The 18,193-nt window shown below is 35.8% G+C and overlaps 1 protein-coding gene across 5 annotated transcripts in view; it reads right to left on the bottom strand.

Moving 5' to 3' along the window:
* Positions 1 to 18,193, bottom strand: part of LOC105220131 (GTP-binding protein Di-Ras2-like) — a 44,516-nt gene continuing 26,323 nt past the window's right edge. For 3 of the 5 annotated variants that reach the window (XM_054233198.1, XM_054233199.1, XM_054233201.1), the window contains 3 exons: positions 14,944 to 15,107; positions 550 to 661; positions 8 to 485 (listed from right to left, as the gene is read on the bottom strand). In XM_054233198.1, coding sequence (XP_054089173.1) covers positions 410 to 485; positions 550 to 661; positions 14,944 to 15,107 — 352 coding nt within the window. In that variant the 3' untranslated portion in view covers positions 8 to 409. Of the gene's footprint in view, positions 486 to 549; positions 662 to 14,943; positions 15,108 to 18,193 lie in introns of all 5 variants that reach the window. The other 2 variants (XM_054233202.1, XM_054233200.1) reach the window with 2 other exon arrangements.

Raw genomic sequence — 18,193 nt, 5'->3', positions numbered from 1 at the left:
TATTTTCTATTTGCTAATTTTTTGTAAATCTTTAAGCCGTAATTTTTTAGCCGTAATATATCCACAAAACTATCGCTAATTTTTTTCTTAACCAACGACAATTGCCCTGTTTTCATCATTATTAGTAGTGTTATGTTATAGTTCTAATTAAGCGTTCATATCAAAATATGTAATTTTTTTGCGCCGTCATCATTCAAGCGACAATTGCGGTGAATTCACTTTGACTATAGTTAATTAAATTTGTACAAACAAATAACTACGCCTACTTACATGCACACCAACATCAACGCTCGCACACATACACATACACTCTCCCAAACATACATATGTACACTTTGCTGCTTATTGTTGCTTCTTGTTCCTACAATTTTCTTCTAATCAAGTATAAGCACCTCCTTCCTTCGTCGCTTTATTGAAAATTACAATCATCGGACGTATTGTTGATTTGTTGTTTGGTCTTTCGTGATGCACGGCGTATGAGTGACCTATAAGTTGGAGTGAAATTTTTATGAGCCATTCATTTGCACAACAACCCTCCTAGGCACTAACCTAGATGTGGGCTTTAGCTTGTCATCGCCGCTGCTGGTGGCTGGATCAACCGCTTCGACCAAACTGGACTTTTTATCACCGGAAACGAATGAACTGGCGTTGCGATTCTTGTCTATGGGAGAAAATATTTTTATATCAACTTTATTAGCATACAAACCAAAAATAACAATTATTGATAGTGGAAGGCATTATAATGTTAAAGAGGAAGACTGCTGAGAGTCAGGTGGGAACTAAATAGATTGAGGACAGTTAGTTAGCGCAATATACATGAAGCTAGACTTCTCGCATCCAACAATTGCACACATTCTCAGGAACGCAGAGGTTCTAGCACATATATTAATTAGGGATTATAGGTTTTCAAATAGTTTTTTTATTATTTTTTGCTTTCTCTTGGAAAACCACATTTACGAGTAGGCTTTGGTTTTCTGTAGGAATTGGCAGGTTGAAGGGGACATCAATAGTATACTGTACTACCTGTACCAAGATTTTGTTTTGGCCATATTAAACTGACATTTGTTGGACCCAGGCATTTTCGAACACTTTGCCGATCTAAAATTATTTATTAAAATATTATAATTTTATTTTTATGAAAACATTTTTTTATAATATTTGAAGTGATTAACAATAAACATTTGCAGACGGCCAGCAGCGCATATATGCATATAGTCGCATATTTTTTACCTTATTACGGACATAACGCTGCTAATATTAGTTACAATATTTTGTAGTTGAAGTGAAACTTTAATATCTCCAATGCTATACATTTGGTCTTATAACTCTGTGACATTCTGCAAAATACTCTTCTAGTTTTGCATTCAATCAACCTTATGCTCAGACTTAGAACAAATTTTAAATGAAATAGAAGTGAAGAAGATAAATTCATTTCGCAATAAATACGTAAATCCATAAAAATAATACTAAAATGCTGTTAAATTGCACTTAAGTCACAAATCCATTCGACAAACTAATGGTGCATTTAAACAGCTATTAGTCTTAGGAAAATCCATAGGCATCAAAAAGAAATTACATTTCCAAATTTTCTGAATGACTAAAAATCCAGTGATGCAGGCAAAACCATATTGTCTAAAGTATATGAGAAATGTGTGTGGCAGATTGTCTAAAAATAGCCATGAAATAAATTCGTTCGTGACATAGCAAATATTAACACCATTCAGTAGTTGCCATGCTAGTACCACCAGTGAGCCAATAAAATCCCAAAACGACAATTGAGTACAGGCAAAAAAAAGAAAGAGGTGTAAGAGACGAAGTTTCAAACGGAACTAAACAATGCAATACGATAGACGGCCGCGCTGCAGAAATGCAGAAAAATTGCAGCAGAAATATTTCTGGTGGCAAAGTGCAGTGGGTGATTGCCTAAGTGTGCCAGAACGAGCTGACACGGCTGGAAGGGCAAATGTGAGTCTGTAGCGAAACTCACTGAATACCAATGAGTTCGATGTTCAAGTGCAGTTATGGTCAGGCATGTTTGCTCTCCTTATACTGTTATGTCTACCCTCTTGCAGTTGCATGCATTTTTATTGCACGCTAGTGTATGTGTGTGTGGGTGAGTTGTTTTATTAAAAGTGTTGCTGCTTAGAAATGTGAGCAATTTTATTGTTATTTATAATTATTCAACATTTTATATGAAATTATTTTTATCCACAGATGCACCCACATACATACATACATTCAATTTTACAAAAAACCGAAAAAATTATCAATCACAACATCAATTTGATAAAAAAAATATAAACAAAAAAAATTATAATGTTGTATATCATGATGAAAATAAAAATATGCACAAATGACAACAAACTTAATGTTGTCTGTGATTGATTATACAAAATTGGGTAAGTAAATAAATTTTTCACTCAATTGGGTGTTAATGTTTTTCTCGAAATACTATATTCAGAAAACCGTTCAAAAAGTTTTATATGGTAGCAGATATACCAATACAATTTTTTATACCTTGGAACCGTGTTTTTAATTACCTTATTCAGTTGTATATATTGAAATGCTGATCTCTTTACTTCACGTAATGGATTTCAATTATGTACGATTGAAGAAAACTAAACCACAGTCCAAAAGAAATTGCGAGAACATGTTTAAAGTCACCAAATAAAACTGTTGTATTAGATAATCGGTCCAAGTCATCCTAAATGTAATCAGTCAACATTTTATATTCATTGACCGAACATTCCTTGCCCTCTAATTGTAGCGAAAGCACAATCTTTAGACCATCAATCAGTTCAGTGTGTAGATGTCTGATAATTTATTATAAAAGTTTCATACTAATAATAATACTCAATAAGAATAATAATACTCAATAAAATCAAAAATCTGCCTCTTAGGCGGAAGAAACTTCTCAGCTGGGCCAGCTAGTAATATATAAAAAGAGCAAACAGTTTGCGAAAATCCATTAAAATTTGTTTTCATTCGGCAAGCTTTTAATTGTTTGCTGTAATTTAATTCGAAATAACGGTATGGCATAACGAATAAGTTAAACCGAAATCGAATTTCGCAGAACGCTTCAATTACCAAATAAATGAAAATAGTTTGGGATCATAAGCTCATAGTTTGAGCAATTATTGTGCAATTTCGCATTGTTATTTGGCATTTTAATGCATATGCAATTCGAAATGTTTTACAAAATAGATATGAACAAAAAGAAATCAATCGAGAATAATTTGTCATCAGTAAAAATTAATATTAGCCGGTCTCATGGTCTTCTGATTTCTGGTAGCAATTAGTATTAACATCAGGTAGGACCAAGAAAATTTGCCAGACCATTGTTTTTAGAAATCGAAAATTATAGTTAACAAGTTCTCTAGATTAGGTTTAGATTTAGTTCTCTCCATTCAGATATATTGTTACATATGTCAGAAATGCAGCTCTTTTTAATATTACTGAAAAGCCGCTAGGCATCACTTTTGATCAAATTCAAATTGTATGTTATTTACAATTGAAAAATACACTAGATAAATACACTAGATAAAGAACCTTACATATCTACAGAGTTTAGAGAAATTTTGAAGATACAAACTACGGTTGTGAAAAAAAACTTCAAAGTGTTAACTTTATCAACTGTAGTGGTTACAAATTGTTGGAAAGATATAAATCACAAAAAAACTTAGCTATCGTGCCGAAAATAATAACGTGACAATACTGTGTACAAAGTTGAACGTTTTTCCTACAGGGTATGGAGATAGATATTGTACCACATTTAAATATAAAGAGCTTATATGTACATTGTTATGCATATAAACCACTTGACGTTTATGGGAGCTGAATTATTGAAAATATTTTTCATTTCAATTATTACGAATTTCAATGGAATGTGTTTGTGGCAACCATTTGTGTTACGAAACCGCATGTTTTCAGTGAAATCGCCAAAGCATTAAGTCCAACAAGTTGCATAAATTAGTGGAATTCGACAGAATGTGGACACATGGGAAAATTTCGTGGAACTCCCAAAGCTCAAAGTATGATAATATGAAATATAATTGAGCAAAACAATTATTGAAATAGTTTCAAACTAACAGATTTGTAATACTCAATTGAGTATACTAGTATAAAAACGAAGTACGTTTTCTTTGAAAATACAGAGAATTATATGAGTGAGCTGTTCATTATACCAGTTATTGCAAAATTTTTATTGATTCTACATGTCCAACGCAGAAGCATTCAATTTGTGCGCAATGAAAAGTGTCAAACAAAACCGCTAATATGCGCATATGAATGTTTTATGGAGCAAACTTCGGCCGCAGTCGCAGGAACTTGCCAACAGTTGCCCGAAAATACATAAATTATTTTTTTTTTGAGTTGATTATGAGTCTGGTATTGAAATAAAGTTGGAGGGTGCGAAGTGCTCACACACACACACAAACACACAGACACATTTAAATAGGCAATTTATAATCAATATGCTTGAATTGGAATTTGCAAGTGTGAAGTGTAAGTGAATATTTCTGTTTCACTCACGCAAGTTGTTCATTTGAATGCCGCTTGAAGAGCATTTCCGGCCCCAACATTTTTTTCCGCCTAATTTTTTCGCCACACTTTGAAGTTTAAGGAAGGAGGATAAATTAGATTTAAGTTTAATTTAATGCTATTGATGAGATACAAAACATCCAAAATAGATTTATTTCAATTCAATGAACCCATTGAATTCGAGGTGTGGGTTGAAGTAGTGTGTGTGCTTGTGTCTACATTTGGATACAAGAGAAATCTGAATTGTTTATATGCTAGTTATATTTTCATTCTTATACAAGTGATTTTAGTACATGACTGAAAGAGGGACATAGACACTTATTCGACCGCTCTGTTAAGTTAACACAAAAAAGTCAAAAATATAAAAAAACGTTTCCTAAAAAATATTTAAAATAAATCTTTACAACTAGAAAATACATGAAGCTCTAATATTTTTCGATAATATGTAAATTTAAAAATTTAATAAATCTATATAGTGTATCCCTTTAAAAGTAGGTTAAACCATTTTTCAAAAGAGCATTAAAACCCATAAAGCTTTGGCATTCTTTCTCCAACTAATACATATTATATGATATTCGCACCATAAAAATTTAATTTTTCTGTTTCAGTACCGCTTTCCGCAGACTTGTTTCTTAAGTTTTCTGGGAAAATTGCCTCCGTTTTTTAGGCACATCGTAAAGTCACTTGACTGACTGCTTGACTGAAATCTAGCGATGCATGTGACGCATTTTCCAACGGATTTATTTTAATAAATATATACACACATACATGTTTAAACAAGATGAGTAGGTGTGTTTATAGCGAAAAAGTCTATGCATGCAAACGCGTACCGAAAGCCCACAAAATTTAAACACTTTCCAACATAGCGGAAACAAACACGTGCATACCTATGCTGCCATATATGTATTTGTGTATGCAGAGTTTTTTTATCATTTGGCATCATTTTTCAACGCTCTCCTCCAACTCAGACTGACTATGTGCGATCGTGTGTGTGTTCTTAGGGTTTCAGCATAAACTCTGATTTAGTCATCCGCGGACATATTTAAGCTCGGCGAACCGTGAAAAGTGAAAAATACAAAATTAATTTGAAAGTTTCTTTTAAATTTAATAATAGTCCTAATAATAAAACATTTTAGAAGTTAAGTCTGCATTCAACTTTTAAATAATTTAATTCCCAATTCGACTGGGTGGTGTAGAACGAGTAAAAGAGGTTTATTAAATTCACCTTAGGTTTCGTAAGTCAGTTAATTAAGAGCCTTATAGCCTTCTCACACAAATTAATTGATCAATTAAATTTTGATTGAGAAACCAGTTCTTGCACTTCACACTGTCGGCTACTCGATAACTGAACAGTTGTAATATATTTTTGTTTTTGCTTTTTATAAGAAGTTGGTAAGTTTCTATTTTTAGCAGCGACATTTACTGTCGTGTAACTTGAACAACAGGCAATGAACGTATATATAATTACAAATACGGTCTTTGTCGCAGAGTTGCATGTCATTTTCAAGTCGATTAAAATTCAATTAATAATGAATGTAGATTTTTATTTTGTATGTATGAAAAGGTTATTAATTAAAATATGCCTTTGGATAGTTTAGACGGTATCAATATGTAATTCTCCTTTAGGTACGAATATATGTATGTCGCTATTTAGCTGGTTTGCTTCAAATGAATTCATTCATATTCCCGAATGTCCAAATCTGGCTCAGTCAAGCATTACATAGCCTTGTACTGTTATGAAATAAAAAATATATATATCAAAAACTGCACGTGAGATCGCAAGAAGATGAGGCAGAGTTTGAGAACGGATTATATTCGGGGATCTTCAAAGCTAAGTGTCTTGAGTGTTTCACTAACACTTGATGGGACGTTAATATAATTCCGACAGAGTCGAAACTGTAAATGTATAATATAAAAATATATTTCGATTTAAACTTAAAGTCTCTCTTCAAAGTGAAAAATCAACTCATTAAAGTTGAAAAATATTTAACTAATTTTCAAGTTATCGTTAAATGTGACAACTTGTGAATATGATTTACGCATACCATTCCTGATAATATTTATTTGCTTAATACATAAATATAAAAAAATTTAAAATTTCTAGTGGAGTTTTGAGGCAATAAGCTAAATAGGGTTATAAAATTAAATTTTGTGTTATAAAATTTGACGAGGCGTAAAAAGCGTCAGCTTTGGCTGATTGTACACATTTTTAATTGGCTGTGATTTACACAACTTTACAACAACAACTTCCACGCTGAATAAATTTAATGAGGCAACTTTGTCGCGAAAGTCAACAGAAACATTAAATAAATACAGAAATAAGCAGCAGCGTGCTAGACGAAATTAAGTAAATGCAATAAAACAATTAAATTGTGATAAAAAAGAAAAAAAAATAATAATAATAATAACAAGTAAGGAAAGGCTAAGTTCGGGTGCAATCGAACATTTTATACTCTCGCAATTTATTGATGTAATTTTATAGAGATAACACAATTCGACCCATATATTCGGCATACTGTCCAATAGAATAACGAAAATCATAAATAGTATATGGGGACTGAGGTAATTCCTGAACCGATTTCATTCGTTTTCACCACCAAGATACAATATATCGAAGACTACACACTCACTTAATTTTATTAAAATACCAAAAACACGAAAAAAGTCGAAAAAGTATACAAAGGAATACTTCCAAGGAAGTGTGTGCCTGTGACATGCGAAAGTAGTGAGACTGAAGGAATGAGGGAAATATAACAAGTACATACCTAGAAACATACATATTTACTGGCATAACAACAAAGAGTTGAAAAAGTATTCTCGAAAAACACCAAAAGCATCGCGAAGCCTTGAGCATTCGCCATGTTTGCGACGACGAACGAAATTTTTGAAGAATGTAAGAAATCATAAAACAAAAAAGGAAATATATAATCAAAGTAAAACATGTTTTAGTTAGCAAGAGAAGAAAATCGAAAATCAAATGACCCACCAAAAATATAAACTCAGCCAAGCATAACGTACAATTTAGCCACCATACCTCACCTAAAAAATAGCATTCTCATAATATTTCAGTTCCCCCCTCTCTCTCCCCGACTGGACTACAAATTCGCGCCACTTATCGCATTGTTGAGCATGAGTGCAACCAATTACACCATTATAACTGACAGTTACAACGCTGTAGTTAACTGAGGCGAAGGATTTGTCATGGACGAGCGAACAAACAAATCAAATCAAGGCAACAATTGTGTTGTAAAAAGTAAATTTGAATTAAAAGAGAGTTAAGAGCTCTAGAAATGAAGAACTATTTGTGAAAAATTATAGTTTTATTTTTAGATTGAAAGTAAACGCAAGGTAATGGCTCTCAAAATTCTGTTACACGCCAGCTATATAATGGGCTAATAATACATAATTAATATTTTTGAATTTTGTTATGTTTCAAATTTTTTTAATTGAATTGAATTTGGCACCACAATAAAGATGCAAGTGCTGTATACTAGATAGCCCAGCATCGGTAATAGGAATGCAATATGAACGACCCTTAGAAAAGGAAACGACAGATTTACATCGAACATATCTTTTTTTGGCCGCTGTTTTGTTTTGGTAATGACAAACAAATATTACCTAAATAATTTTTAAGTTTTCTACAGAGTTAATCGTTCTAATTAAGATATAAATCCTGTACCGTTCCGGTTACATAGAACCGATCGTGAGTATGGAAGTTGTCAGAAGTAATGTTGGATGTTGTCCCGCAGTTTTCGGGTCTTCAACTAAGATTGGAAAATGATGAATATGAAGTTGTACTAATAAGGTTCTGTCAGTTCATTAATGATCGGATTTTTCCGGTACTCCTGCAGATTCCATATCAGAGTCGATCTCAGAGGTAGAATATTAGCTGGTAATTAATTGACACTTCCCGATTTACCAACGCTATTATTACTGAACCTTCATGATAAATCTTTCAATTTGATTGATTGATTTTTGAATCCATTATTCTAGAAAGAAATATATTACATAAATATTTAGTAAACTAGTAATCAAACTATTTTTAATGACACAATTTTCTACCGAGTTAAAGGATTTTGGATTTGCACTCGAAAATATTGGATTTGATCAAAGTAGCGATATAATGTTATGTGGTCGATGTTATAACTTCTTAACATTGAAATTACATTTTACCAAACCAAATACATTTACACTTCACTTAATAAATCGATTCAAGTAAAGCTTTTCATTAATAGTAGCTTTTAATTGCATTAAAATAATTATTTATTATATTAATTATCAATGCTCGCTTAAGTAATAAATCAGTTGCAATTAATAACGCTTAATACAATCACAAATTAATTTTGCACAAACACTTGAAATTAATGGTCAGTAAGTATATTACCATTCCTGATAATATTGGAGGATGGGATCATGTGTAGAAGTTCACGCAAGTGAGGAAAGTTTTTGATTGTCACTCACTTGGGAGTGGCCAGAAACGATTCTTCTCCACATGGTTCAAGCAGCTCACGACTTCCGGTTTTAGACCAAGTATCCTCTGGGTAGCCAACAGACATCCGTTTGAAGGCGAGCTAAAGTGAGAAGGCGAAGCCCGCTTATGCGGTTGTGCGTAGGGCTTGGGACCCACCACATAAAAAAATCTCCCCAATGAAAAATCTACGAAAGCCTCGGATGAGACACCCCCCTTTTGATGACGACCCCTGCAAACGTTTTAAGGATAATGATATAAGGGCATGCACCTGGAATGTCCGGACCCTTAATTGGGAAGGTGCCTCTGCCCAGCTGGTTGATGTCCTCATACGACTCAAGGCTGACATCACCGCCATCCAATAAGTGCGATGGACGGGACAAGGACGGAAGAAGGTGGGTCCTTGTGACATCTACTACAGCGGCCATATAAAGGAGCGCAAATTTGGTGTTGGATTTGTGGTGGGAGAGAGACTCCGTCGCAGAGTCCTGGCATTCACCCCGGTGGATGAACGTCTTGCCACAATCCGATGCTTTCTATGAGCGCCTAGAACGCACCTATGAGCGCTGCCCCCGCCACGATGTAAAAGTCGTGCTTGGCGATTTTAACGCCAGGGTGGGTAAAGAAGGTGTCTTTGGCACAACAGTCGGAAAATTCAGCCTCCATGACGAAACATCGCCAAACGGCCTGAGGCTGATCGACTTCGCTGGGGCCCGAAATATGGTCATTTGTAGTACCAGATTCCAGCATAAGAAAATACATCAAGCTACCTGGCTGTCTCCTGATCGAAACACGCGGAACCAAATCGATCACGTTGTGATAGACGGAAGACATGTCTCCTGTGTTATAGACGTGCGTACGCTCCGAGGACCAAATATAGACTCGGACCATTATCTGGTCGCAGCGAAGATACGCACCCGCCTCTGTGCAGCAAAGAATGCCTGTCAACAAACACAAGGAAGGTTCGACGTCGAAAAGCTGCAATCGCAACAGACAGCCACGAAATACTCTACTCGACTTGCACTCCTGCTCTCTGAGAGCACTCATCAGCATCTCGGTATAAGGGAACTGTGGAACGGCATCTCAAACTCACTGCGTACCGCTGCAGCCGAAACAATTGGTTTTCGGCAACGACAAAAAACAAGCTGGTACGATGAGGAGTGCCGTCTCGCAGCGGAGAGAAAACAGACTGCCTACCTCGCAACGTTGCAAACGACCACAACACGTGCGGGATGGGATAGATACCGAGAGCTGAAGAGGGAAGCGAGACGCATCTGCAGACAAAAAAAGAAAGAGGCCGAAATGCGTGAGTACGAAGAGCTTGAGAAGCTGGCAGACAGAGGGAATGCTCGAAAATTTTATGAAAAAATGAAGCGACTTAACGAAGGTTTCAAGACCGGAGCATCCTCATGTAGAGACCAAGGTGGTAATCTGGTAACCGATATCCAGGGCATACTGGGATTATGGAGGGAACACTTCTCCGACCTGCTGAATGGCAGTGAGAGTACAACACCAGGAGATGGCGAACCCGATCCCCCAATCGATGACGATGGAACAGATGTTCCATTACCCGACCATGAAGAAATTCGTATAGCAATTACCCGCTTGAAGAACAACAAAGCAGCGGGGCCGATAGATTGCCGGCAGAACTATTCAAATACGGCGGCGAAGAACTGATAAGGTGCATGCATCAGCTTCTTTGCAGAATATGGTCGGAAGAAAGCATGCCTGACGATTGGAATCTCAGTGTGCTCTGCCCAATCCATAAAAAGGGAGATCCCACAATCTGCGCCAATTACCGTGGGATCAGCCTCCTAAATATCGCATACAAGGTTCTATCGAGCGTACTGTGTGAAAGATAAAGCCCACCGTCAACGAACTGATTGGACTTATCAGTGTGGCTTTAGACCTGGAAAATCGACAACTGACCAGATATTCACCATGCGCCAAATCTTGGAGAAGACCCGTGAAAAGAGGATCGACACACATACGATGATATTGATATCATCGGAAGCAACAACCGCGCCGTTTGTTCTGCTTTTTCCCGCATGGATAAGGAGGCGAAGCGAATGGGTCTGGAGGTGAATGAGGACAAGACGAAATATCTCCTGTCATCAAACAAACAGTCGGCGCATTCGCGTCTTGGCTCCCACGTCACTGTTGACAGTCATAACTTCGAGGTCGTAGATAATTTCGTATACCTGGGAACCAGCATCAACAACACGAACAATGTCAGCCTCGAAATCCAGCGCAGAATAACTCTTGCCAACAGGTGCTACTTTGGACTGAGTAGGCAATTGAACAGTAAAGTCCTCTCTCGACGAACCAAAATCAAGCTCTACAAGTCGCTTATCATTCCCGTCCTGCTTTACGGTGCAGAAGCTTGGACGATGTCAACATCGAGACGACACTAGGAGTTTTCGAGAGGAAGATTTTGCGCAAGATTTATGGTCCTCAGAACATTGGCAACGGCGAATACCGCAGACGATGGAACGATGAGCTGTACGAGTTATACGACGACATTAACATAGTTCAGCGAATAAAAAGACAGCGGCTACGCTGCCTAGGTCATGTTGTCCGAATGGACGAAAACACTCCAGCCCTGAAAGTGTTCGATGCAGTACCCGCCGGAGAAAGCCGAGGAAAGGGAAGGCCTCCACTCCGTTGGAGGGACCAGGTGGAGAGCGACCTGGTTACACTTGGGATCTCCAACTGGCGCCGAACTGCGAAGGAGAGAGAGAGGTGGCGCACTATCGTCGATTCGGCTATAACCGGCTAAACGGTTGCAACGCCAATCACATACATACAAGTATATTATACTATATACAAATAATATTTTGAAATAATTGAGAGTTTAAATGAAGGATTTAAAATTACATTTACTCTAAAAGTAATGGTATGGATTTATCAACATGTAATACAGTAAACGTAGGAATGTTATTAACTAACCGTTTGTCTTCAAGTTTTTTAGATTTTCTGCAAGACGTTATGAAATGTCAGAGAGCTGCATTTAAAAAGTTATTGAATATGGAGGAAAGTATACATGATTTGGTCTAGAGTTTCAGCCTTTATAGAAGCGATGTAGAATTTAGTCAGCTTTGATTTATGGGTTTTTATGAGAAGTATAGGTGTATTGGGTTTCTTTCTAAAGAGATTTAAAATTATTCTGTATTTTCTGTGCACCATGACTACTAATATGTGAAACTGGATGTTGGGGAGTTTATATTTCATATTTGCAACGCACATGCAACTACAAATGTAGGCATGGTTTTGGGTATAAATAAATGAAGTGTCGGCGGCCAACTGAGCAAACACTTCATGTCATTCACGCGTACACGCTCATACACCAAAGTGAAGGTGAGTTTGGGAATATCCATCCAAATGAAAATGCACTTGAGAGCGAGTGGCGTGCAAGCGGTTGTTGCGGCTTACCTTTGTATTGTAGCCGGCATTTCGTTGGTCCACAGTGAATGCACATGTCAGTGGCATGAACAAACAACTGGACAAGCAGACAGATGGAAAAATGCATGGATGTGCAGAGATGGATGAAGGTGGTTAGTTAAAGCAAGAGCAATGTGCTGATTAACGTGCAAGGCTCACTTTAGTTAAATAAAAAAGGAGCAACAATGTGTTTTACCGCCCGTCGCCATGCAAGTAGGCCATAAAGCAATGCCATGTTTTACGGCACTTGGTGCATCAGTGCATGAATTTTCTGCTTGTTTTTACAGCGCTGATTCATTTATTGCTTAATTAACTTTTAATTATAAATTATATAATAATTTCAAGCTATTGTGCGGCGGTTACTATCACTGCTTATGACCTTGCACTGATTAATAAATGTAGTAATATGCTTGTATTTAAGCTTAATGCAAATAAGATGTATGTATGTGAGATTTAATAGCTGTTTTTGGCGACTTTAGGGTTTAAATATGTTTCATAAGTAGTTAGTTTTTAATATTTTTATTGAGTTATAAAGTAAGTAAATTGAATTTAAAACTTTCAGTCATACACATATGCTTGACATAATTACTGGTAATGCGAATTAAAATTTTAAAAGGTATAACGTTTAAAATTATATCTGAACATGACAAAAGCAACAGAAAATAATACCTTTGTATATTTACTAGATATTTGACAGTGTATAAACAAGTTTCGAGAGAGAGTGATTTGTAAGTGATTCAGTCTGCTCGAAATAAGTTCAAGTTTCAAATATGTCAAACAAGAACAAATCATCCATCATCAAAATTAAATGGGGTGTATGAGTAACTTTTTGAAATGGGGGACTATGATGTATAAAACTCTATATTATTCTTGTGATCATATTTTTTGGGGAAACTTCACCTGACGTACAATTAACATTACGAGAATACGACTGCACTCGAACTAAGCCCTTCCTTGTAGGCAATATATGTATTTTATGTTTTTACAGGATAAAATACATAATAATCTCAATTCAATAAAAGTGGGAAAAGCATGACACACAGATGGCCAGGTGACCATTAAGTAAGTAAGTAAGTTTCAGTTGATTACAACATTCATTTGCTTTCAATAGCCACTTTTAGCTGCTGTCCTTATCAACGCCACCTCAACGGCATCAGCAACAACCCACCAACACCAGCGCTACATATGTTTCCCCAACGGTTATTTGTATGACATCTTCTGCATATTTGTCGTCAGTTATCAGCCAATAAGCTGATTATGTCGGCACAAGCTCGGCACTGCTCTGCCCGCAGCTCGCTATTTGCAACAAACAATTTAACAATTTGTCACCGAGTCAGACAGCGAGCGAGTACAGTTCTTAATTAAAAGTACAAACAGATAAATATATTAAATAAAGGAAGCAGGCAAAGAAGAAATGGAAGATAAGACCCACACACAATAAATATCAAATGTTAGTAAAACATACATTTTATTATACGTAAAGGAGAGAAATTATGGTAGAAGGTTGTCATAGCAACTTAAAAGAGTATTTGAAAATAAACTCTGAAAGATTTTAGCATTATATATGAAATAGTGAAAGTACATCACGTCGTATGAGTAACATTTTAAACTTTTAAATATTATTGATATTTATACTCTAATTAGTGTTTTATTTTATTTATTTTTCAACTGCAACACCCAAACCAGCAGATTAAATAAATTCCAAATTTTGACTTTGTAAATCACCAAATTAATGAATGGCAAATTGCAAGTATAACGCGCAAACAAAAATAACAACCCAAATGCACAAGCAGGAGAAGAAGAGGACGACGCGCACAAAATACGGTGAAATATGGAACCTCAGAGTGCAGTGTACTGCGAAAAGTGGAACACGGCTAAGCCATGACCATGACAGATGGTGGACGAAGCGGCAAAAACGCAGTAAGGCAACGGCAGACTAAACTCTTGTGGCAGCTGCAACTCCAATGGCAACATTTGTTCTAGTTAAAGCTATGCCACACATCCATATTCATACACCTGGTGGCAGTAGTGCTACAACTGTTATTTGCGTTTTTGATTGCTACATCTGAATTGGTGGAACGCAATTGCTACTCTGCATATGCTCTAACAAGCATACCGGTGCACATAAACGCATAAACAAACAAAGAAAGTTGAAGAAAACAAAAGCGCAAAAAATGGACTGCGTACCAGAGAACCACTCCGATGAGCACCCGCTGCAAACAACTAAAAGGTAAAACGTCATGTAAATGAATATTCTCATAGCGCAAAATTGTCACAATGAGAACATTGAGGCCGCCTAGGTCGCCGTGAAAGCAGCGAATGCGTATCACTTGCAATTGCATTTAATTTAACTTAATTTTTGCTTAGTTCAAGTGATGCCTTTTGCAGTCATTTTCTTCTCAGCACGACCACAGTCTCTGCGTTGGACTGTTTTTTCAAAAGACCAATATCTAAGTGTGTTTGTTCAGTGTAAATTTGGCTCTGAGTGTACTTACTTCTACTTGACGATGCGCTAACATATGCCGAAGAGCGGCGCTTCAGTCCACTTGTGCCGTCATTATTGCTCCCGCCTGGCAGAAATCGTGACAGTGACAGCAACGTTTTGAAGAGGTCAGTCACGTTTTGATCCTCCTTGGCAGAGCATTCCAGCACTTTCGCTCTGTAACGAAGAAAATAATGCAACTGTTTAAAAATTAAGAAGGAAATTCATGAAAAGTGCATATATAAAAATAATTGATATTTTGCGTAAGTTATAAGGAGAATGTGTTGACAATGAGAATAAGAGAGTTTTAGTAAATTTAGAAATAAAAAAAAAAGTTTTTACTACAATTGATGACATCCCTCTCCCATGAAACGCCTTGTGTATTATAGTTACCTATTTTTTCTTCAAGACAACACTAGTATTGGTTGATTGGGCTTCAATTTATAAGGTGATAAATACATTATTTTCGAAAGTACCAATCGAAAACGTACGGTTTAAAGTTTTACCTATTTAGACTCAATGTTAACATGTTAAATCAGGTCCTCAGCAAATTTGATATGAATTTTATTTTCCTACGAAAATATTCCGTTTGCACTGCGAAATATGTCAACAATTTTATTTTTACGAGTTCGAAAGTTTCACTTGCAACAGACTTACAAAGTTGCCAATAATGTCGAAGCCACTCTGATGACGACATGTACGTCCAACCACGTTAGTTATTACAACGCTAGGATTGTTGCCGATGTTGGTTGCCGTTGATCGATGCCGAGAGGACATTATGCATATGCTCACAGATTATCAGTTGTCAGATATGACGACTTTTCGCAGTTTTCACATTAGTTAAAGTTGTTAAACTTATGTAGGGTTGTATCGCTAATCGTAGAAATTTACTAAGAAGTCTGAAGTATCTACCGAAAGCTTGGGAAAAATAATTAATATTATCTTTAAAACCGAGAGATTTCGTAATTTTACAACCGTTTGTAGCAAATGGAGTTATGGACATTAGGGGAGTGAAATCTAAACAAGTTCAGTCCTGTAGACACTTTCTTGAAACAACAGAACCGCCAGGGTCATTGGGAAGATCTTCCTACATTTCATTGGTAATATCCAACACCTTACATTACACACATCGAAATGTTGTACTAGTAACAGTCACAGCGAATCATTCTTTTAGAGATAACCAATGGATTCATCACATGAATTAAGTTCTCATTCCCAATTTTTGAAACAGACCTCGGGTACCCTCATTATTTCTGGATTTGTTGCAACTTAAACTTCTTTCTATTCACACTTCACCCTATTTTACATAACATACACTATGTTATCAAGTAACTTTCACCCCCTTTTTGCTAGCCCCTCAAACTAGCCAGGTTCAAGATAATGTGTCTTGTATAAAAAAACGTGAGATCTTTTCAACAGAGGACATCTGAACGACAAGTAATATCAAGTTCTAAGAGAAGTTTTCTGTTTAAGGATAAGAGCAGAGGCTCAGGTACACAGAGAAATGCTCGGATTCAATTATAAGTCCCCTATGCACGTTTATGTATTACATAAGATTTTCTGCTTTAATTCACTTGAACGTTCTGAGACGTTTATCTATGGCTGGATATAAATATAGTTCTAACAGACAACAACCGGAATTATCAGATTTAGCTGCCCCTGAAATGTAAACGATTCTCTCATTTATTTCAGATAAAGACGATGAATAATAGAAGATAACTAGCATAGAAAGCATAATTTTTCATCAGATAAAAAATCAAAATCGAAAATGAGAAAAAATCCATTATAAGTTAAACAAATATTGAAATTTTAAATTCCCATCAACAAGCCGTATTGAGAGAGAATTTTTTTAATCGAATTCGCTCGCATTTCGCTTAAACAAATTTCACCCCAGTGCACAGTGGTTGCGCCCATAGGACAAAATTCAAAAAATACATAGCAACAAAAATTTGCGAAAAGTTACCAAATCGTCTCTAAAATGTCCAAGCTTCTTCATGGCAAACCGGTTTTTACTGCAAATCTAACGGGACATTCTAAAAATAGAATGCAAAGCGGGATCAACTGTTCAATTTTGCAGCGAAACTGCGCTAAGTTAGCTTTTCGTGAAAACAAAATTGAACTTCAAAGTGGTCAAACGTTTGCTAGAGAGGTCCGAATTTGATTATTTAAAATGAACTTTATTGTTGTAGGTATTTACTTTAATAAATTCATCTTGTGAAATTAATTTTATTGATTTATTATTTGTTGTTTCATGTTTAAATAGACATTTAGTTATGTTACCCCACGATCCCCCCTTTATGAGTGTTATCAGTGTATTTGTCGATCTTTTAAGGTAATACAAATGTGTGTGTAGCTGCCGATATTTGCCCATATGTTTATATTCGTGAATAAACCTTAAGCTGTCGTCTTACTGTTGCTCAAATTTGGTTTGGTAGAACAAAGCATTAAAAACAAAGGCTACACAGTAGAGATGAGAAAACTTAACATTTGCCGCCGTAGGCCAAAAATCAAAAAATCCATCTATCGATTTTTTGACAAAATATAAACCGATGGCCTCTAAATTGTCCAAACTTCTTATTTTCAAACCGGGTTTTCTCAAAAATCTAACGGTACTTTCTAAAAATAGAGTTAAACGCATGAACAACTGTATTTTTTTAAAGCACATCAGACATTTTTTTTTTAAATTCGCAGCAACAACGCACTTCAAATTGTTCTGGTAATTGTTCAGGTTAACGAATCAAGATTATTTTTAATGGCTTTTGAAGCTAAAGGTATTTATTTTAACTTGTGAAATTAAGTAGGACTTCCCAGCGGGATAATGGTTCCAGCGGTAACGTGATTCGTATTTTTTGTGATATTAGTGTTTTATATCACCTATTTTTTAACCTTTTTTTGCGTCTTCAATGTGTTTATATAAAGTTTTTGTTGTGTTCCCCCGCGATCCCCCGTTAGATTTATTTTACATTGTCTTTACCAGAGTCTTAAGGAAATTTGCAGATGTACATAGAAGTAATCGTCAAAATAATAATGGCCTTTGAATTAACCATTTTAAAGTTCAAACTCATTATAATTGGACTAAAAAAGCTTGGAAAGAAGGATAAACCATCTTTATTTCAGTCTATGTATGGTTTACTAGAGGATGCATTATAAGTTTTTGTTCTAATTTAATGGCTGTAGAATGGCAGTGAAAAAATGAACTGTATTAAATTGGTTGATAATTTGCTTTTTTCCTACATGATTTGTTTATATGATATTATTCTTAC

The sequence above is a fragment of the Zeugodacus cucurbitae genome, chromosome 6 (assembly GCF_028554725.1).
Source record: "Zeugodacus cucurbitae isolate PBARC_wt_2022May chromosome 6, idZeuCucr1.2, whole genome shotgun sequence".
Classification (NCBI taxonomy): Eukaryota; Metazoa; Arthropoda; class Insecta; order Diptera; family Tephritidae; genus Zeugodacus; species Zeugodacus cucurbitae.
The sequence above is the reverse complement of the archived record's forward strand: the minus strand, read 5'-3'. Positions and strand labels throughout refer to the sequence as shown.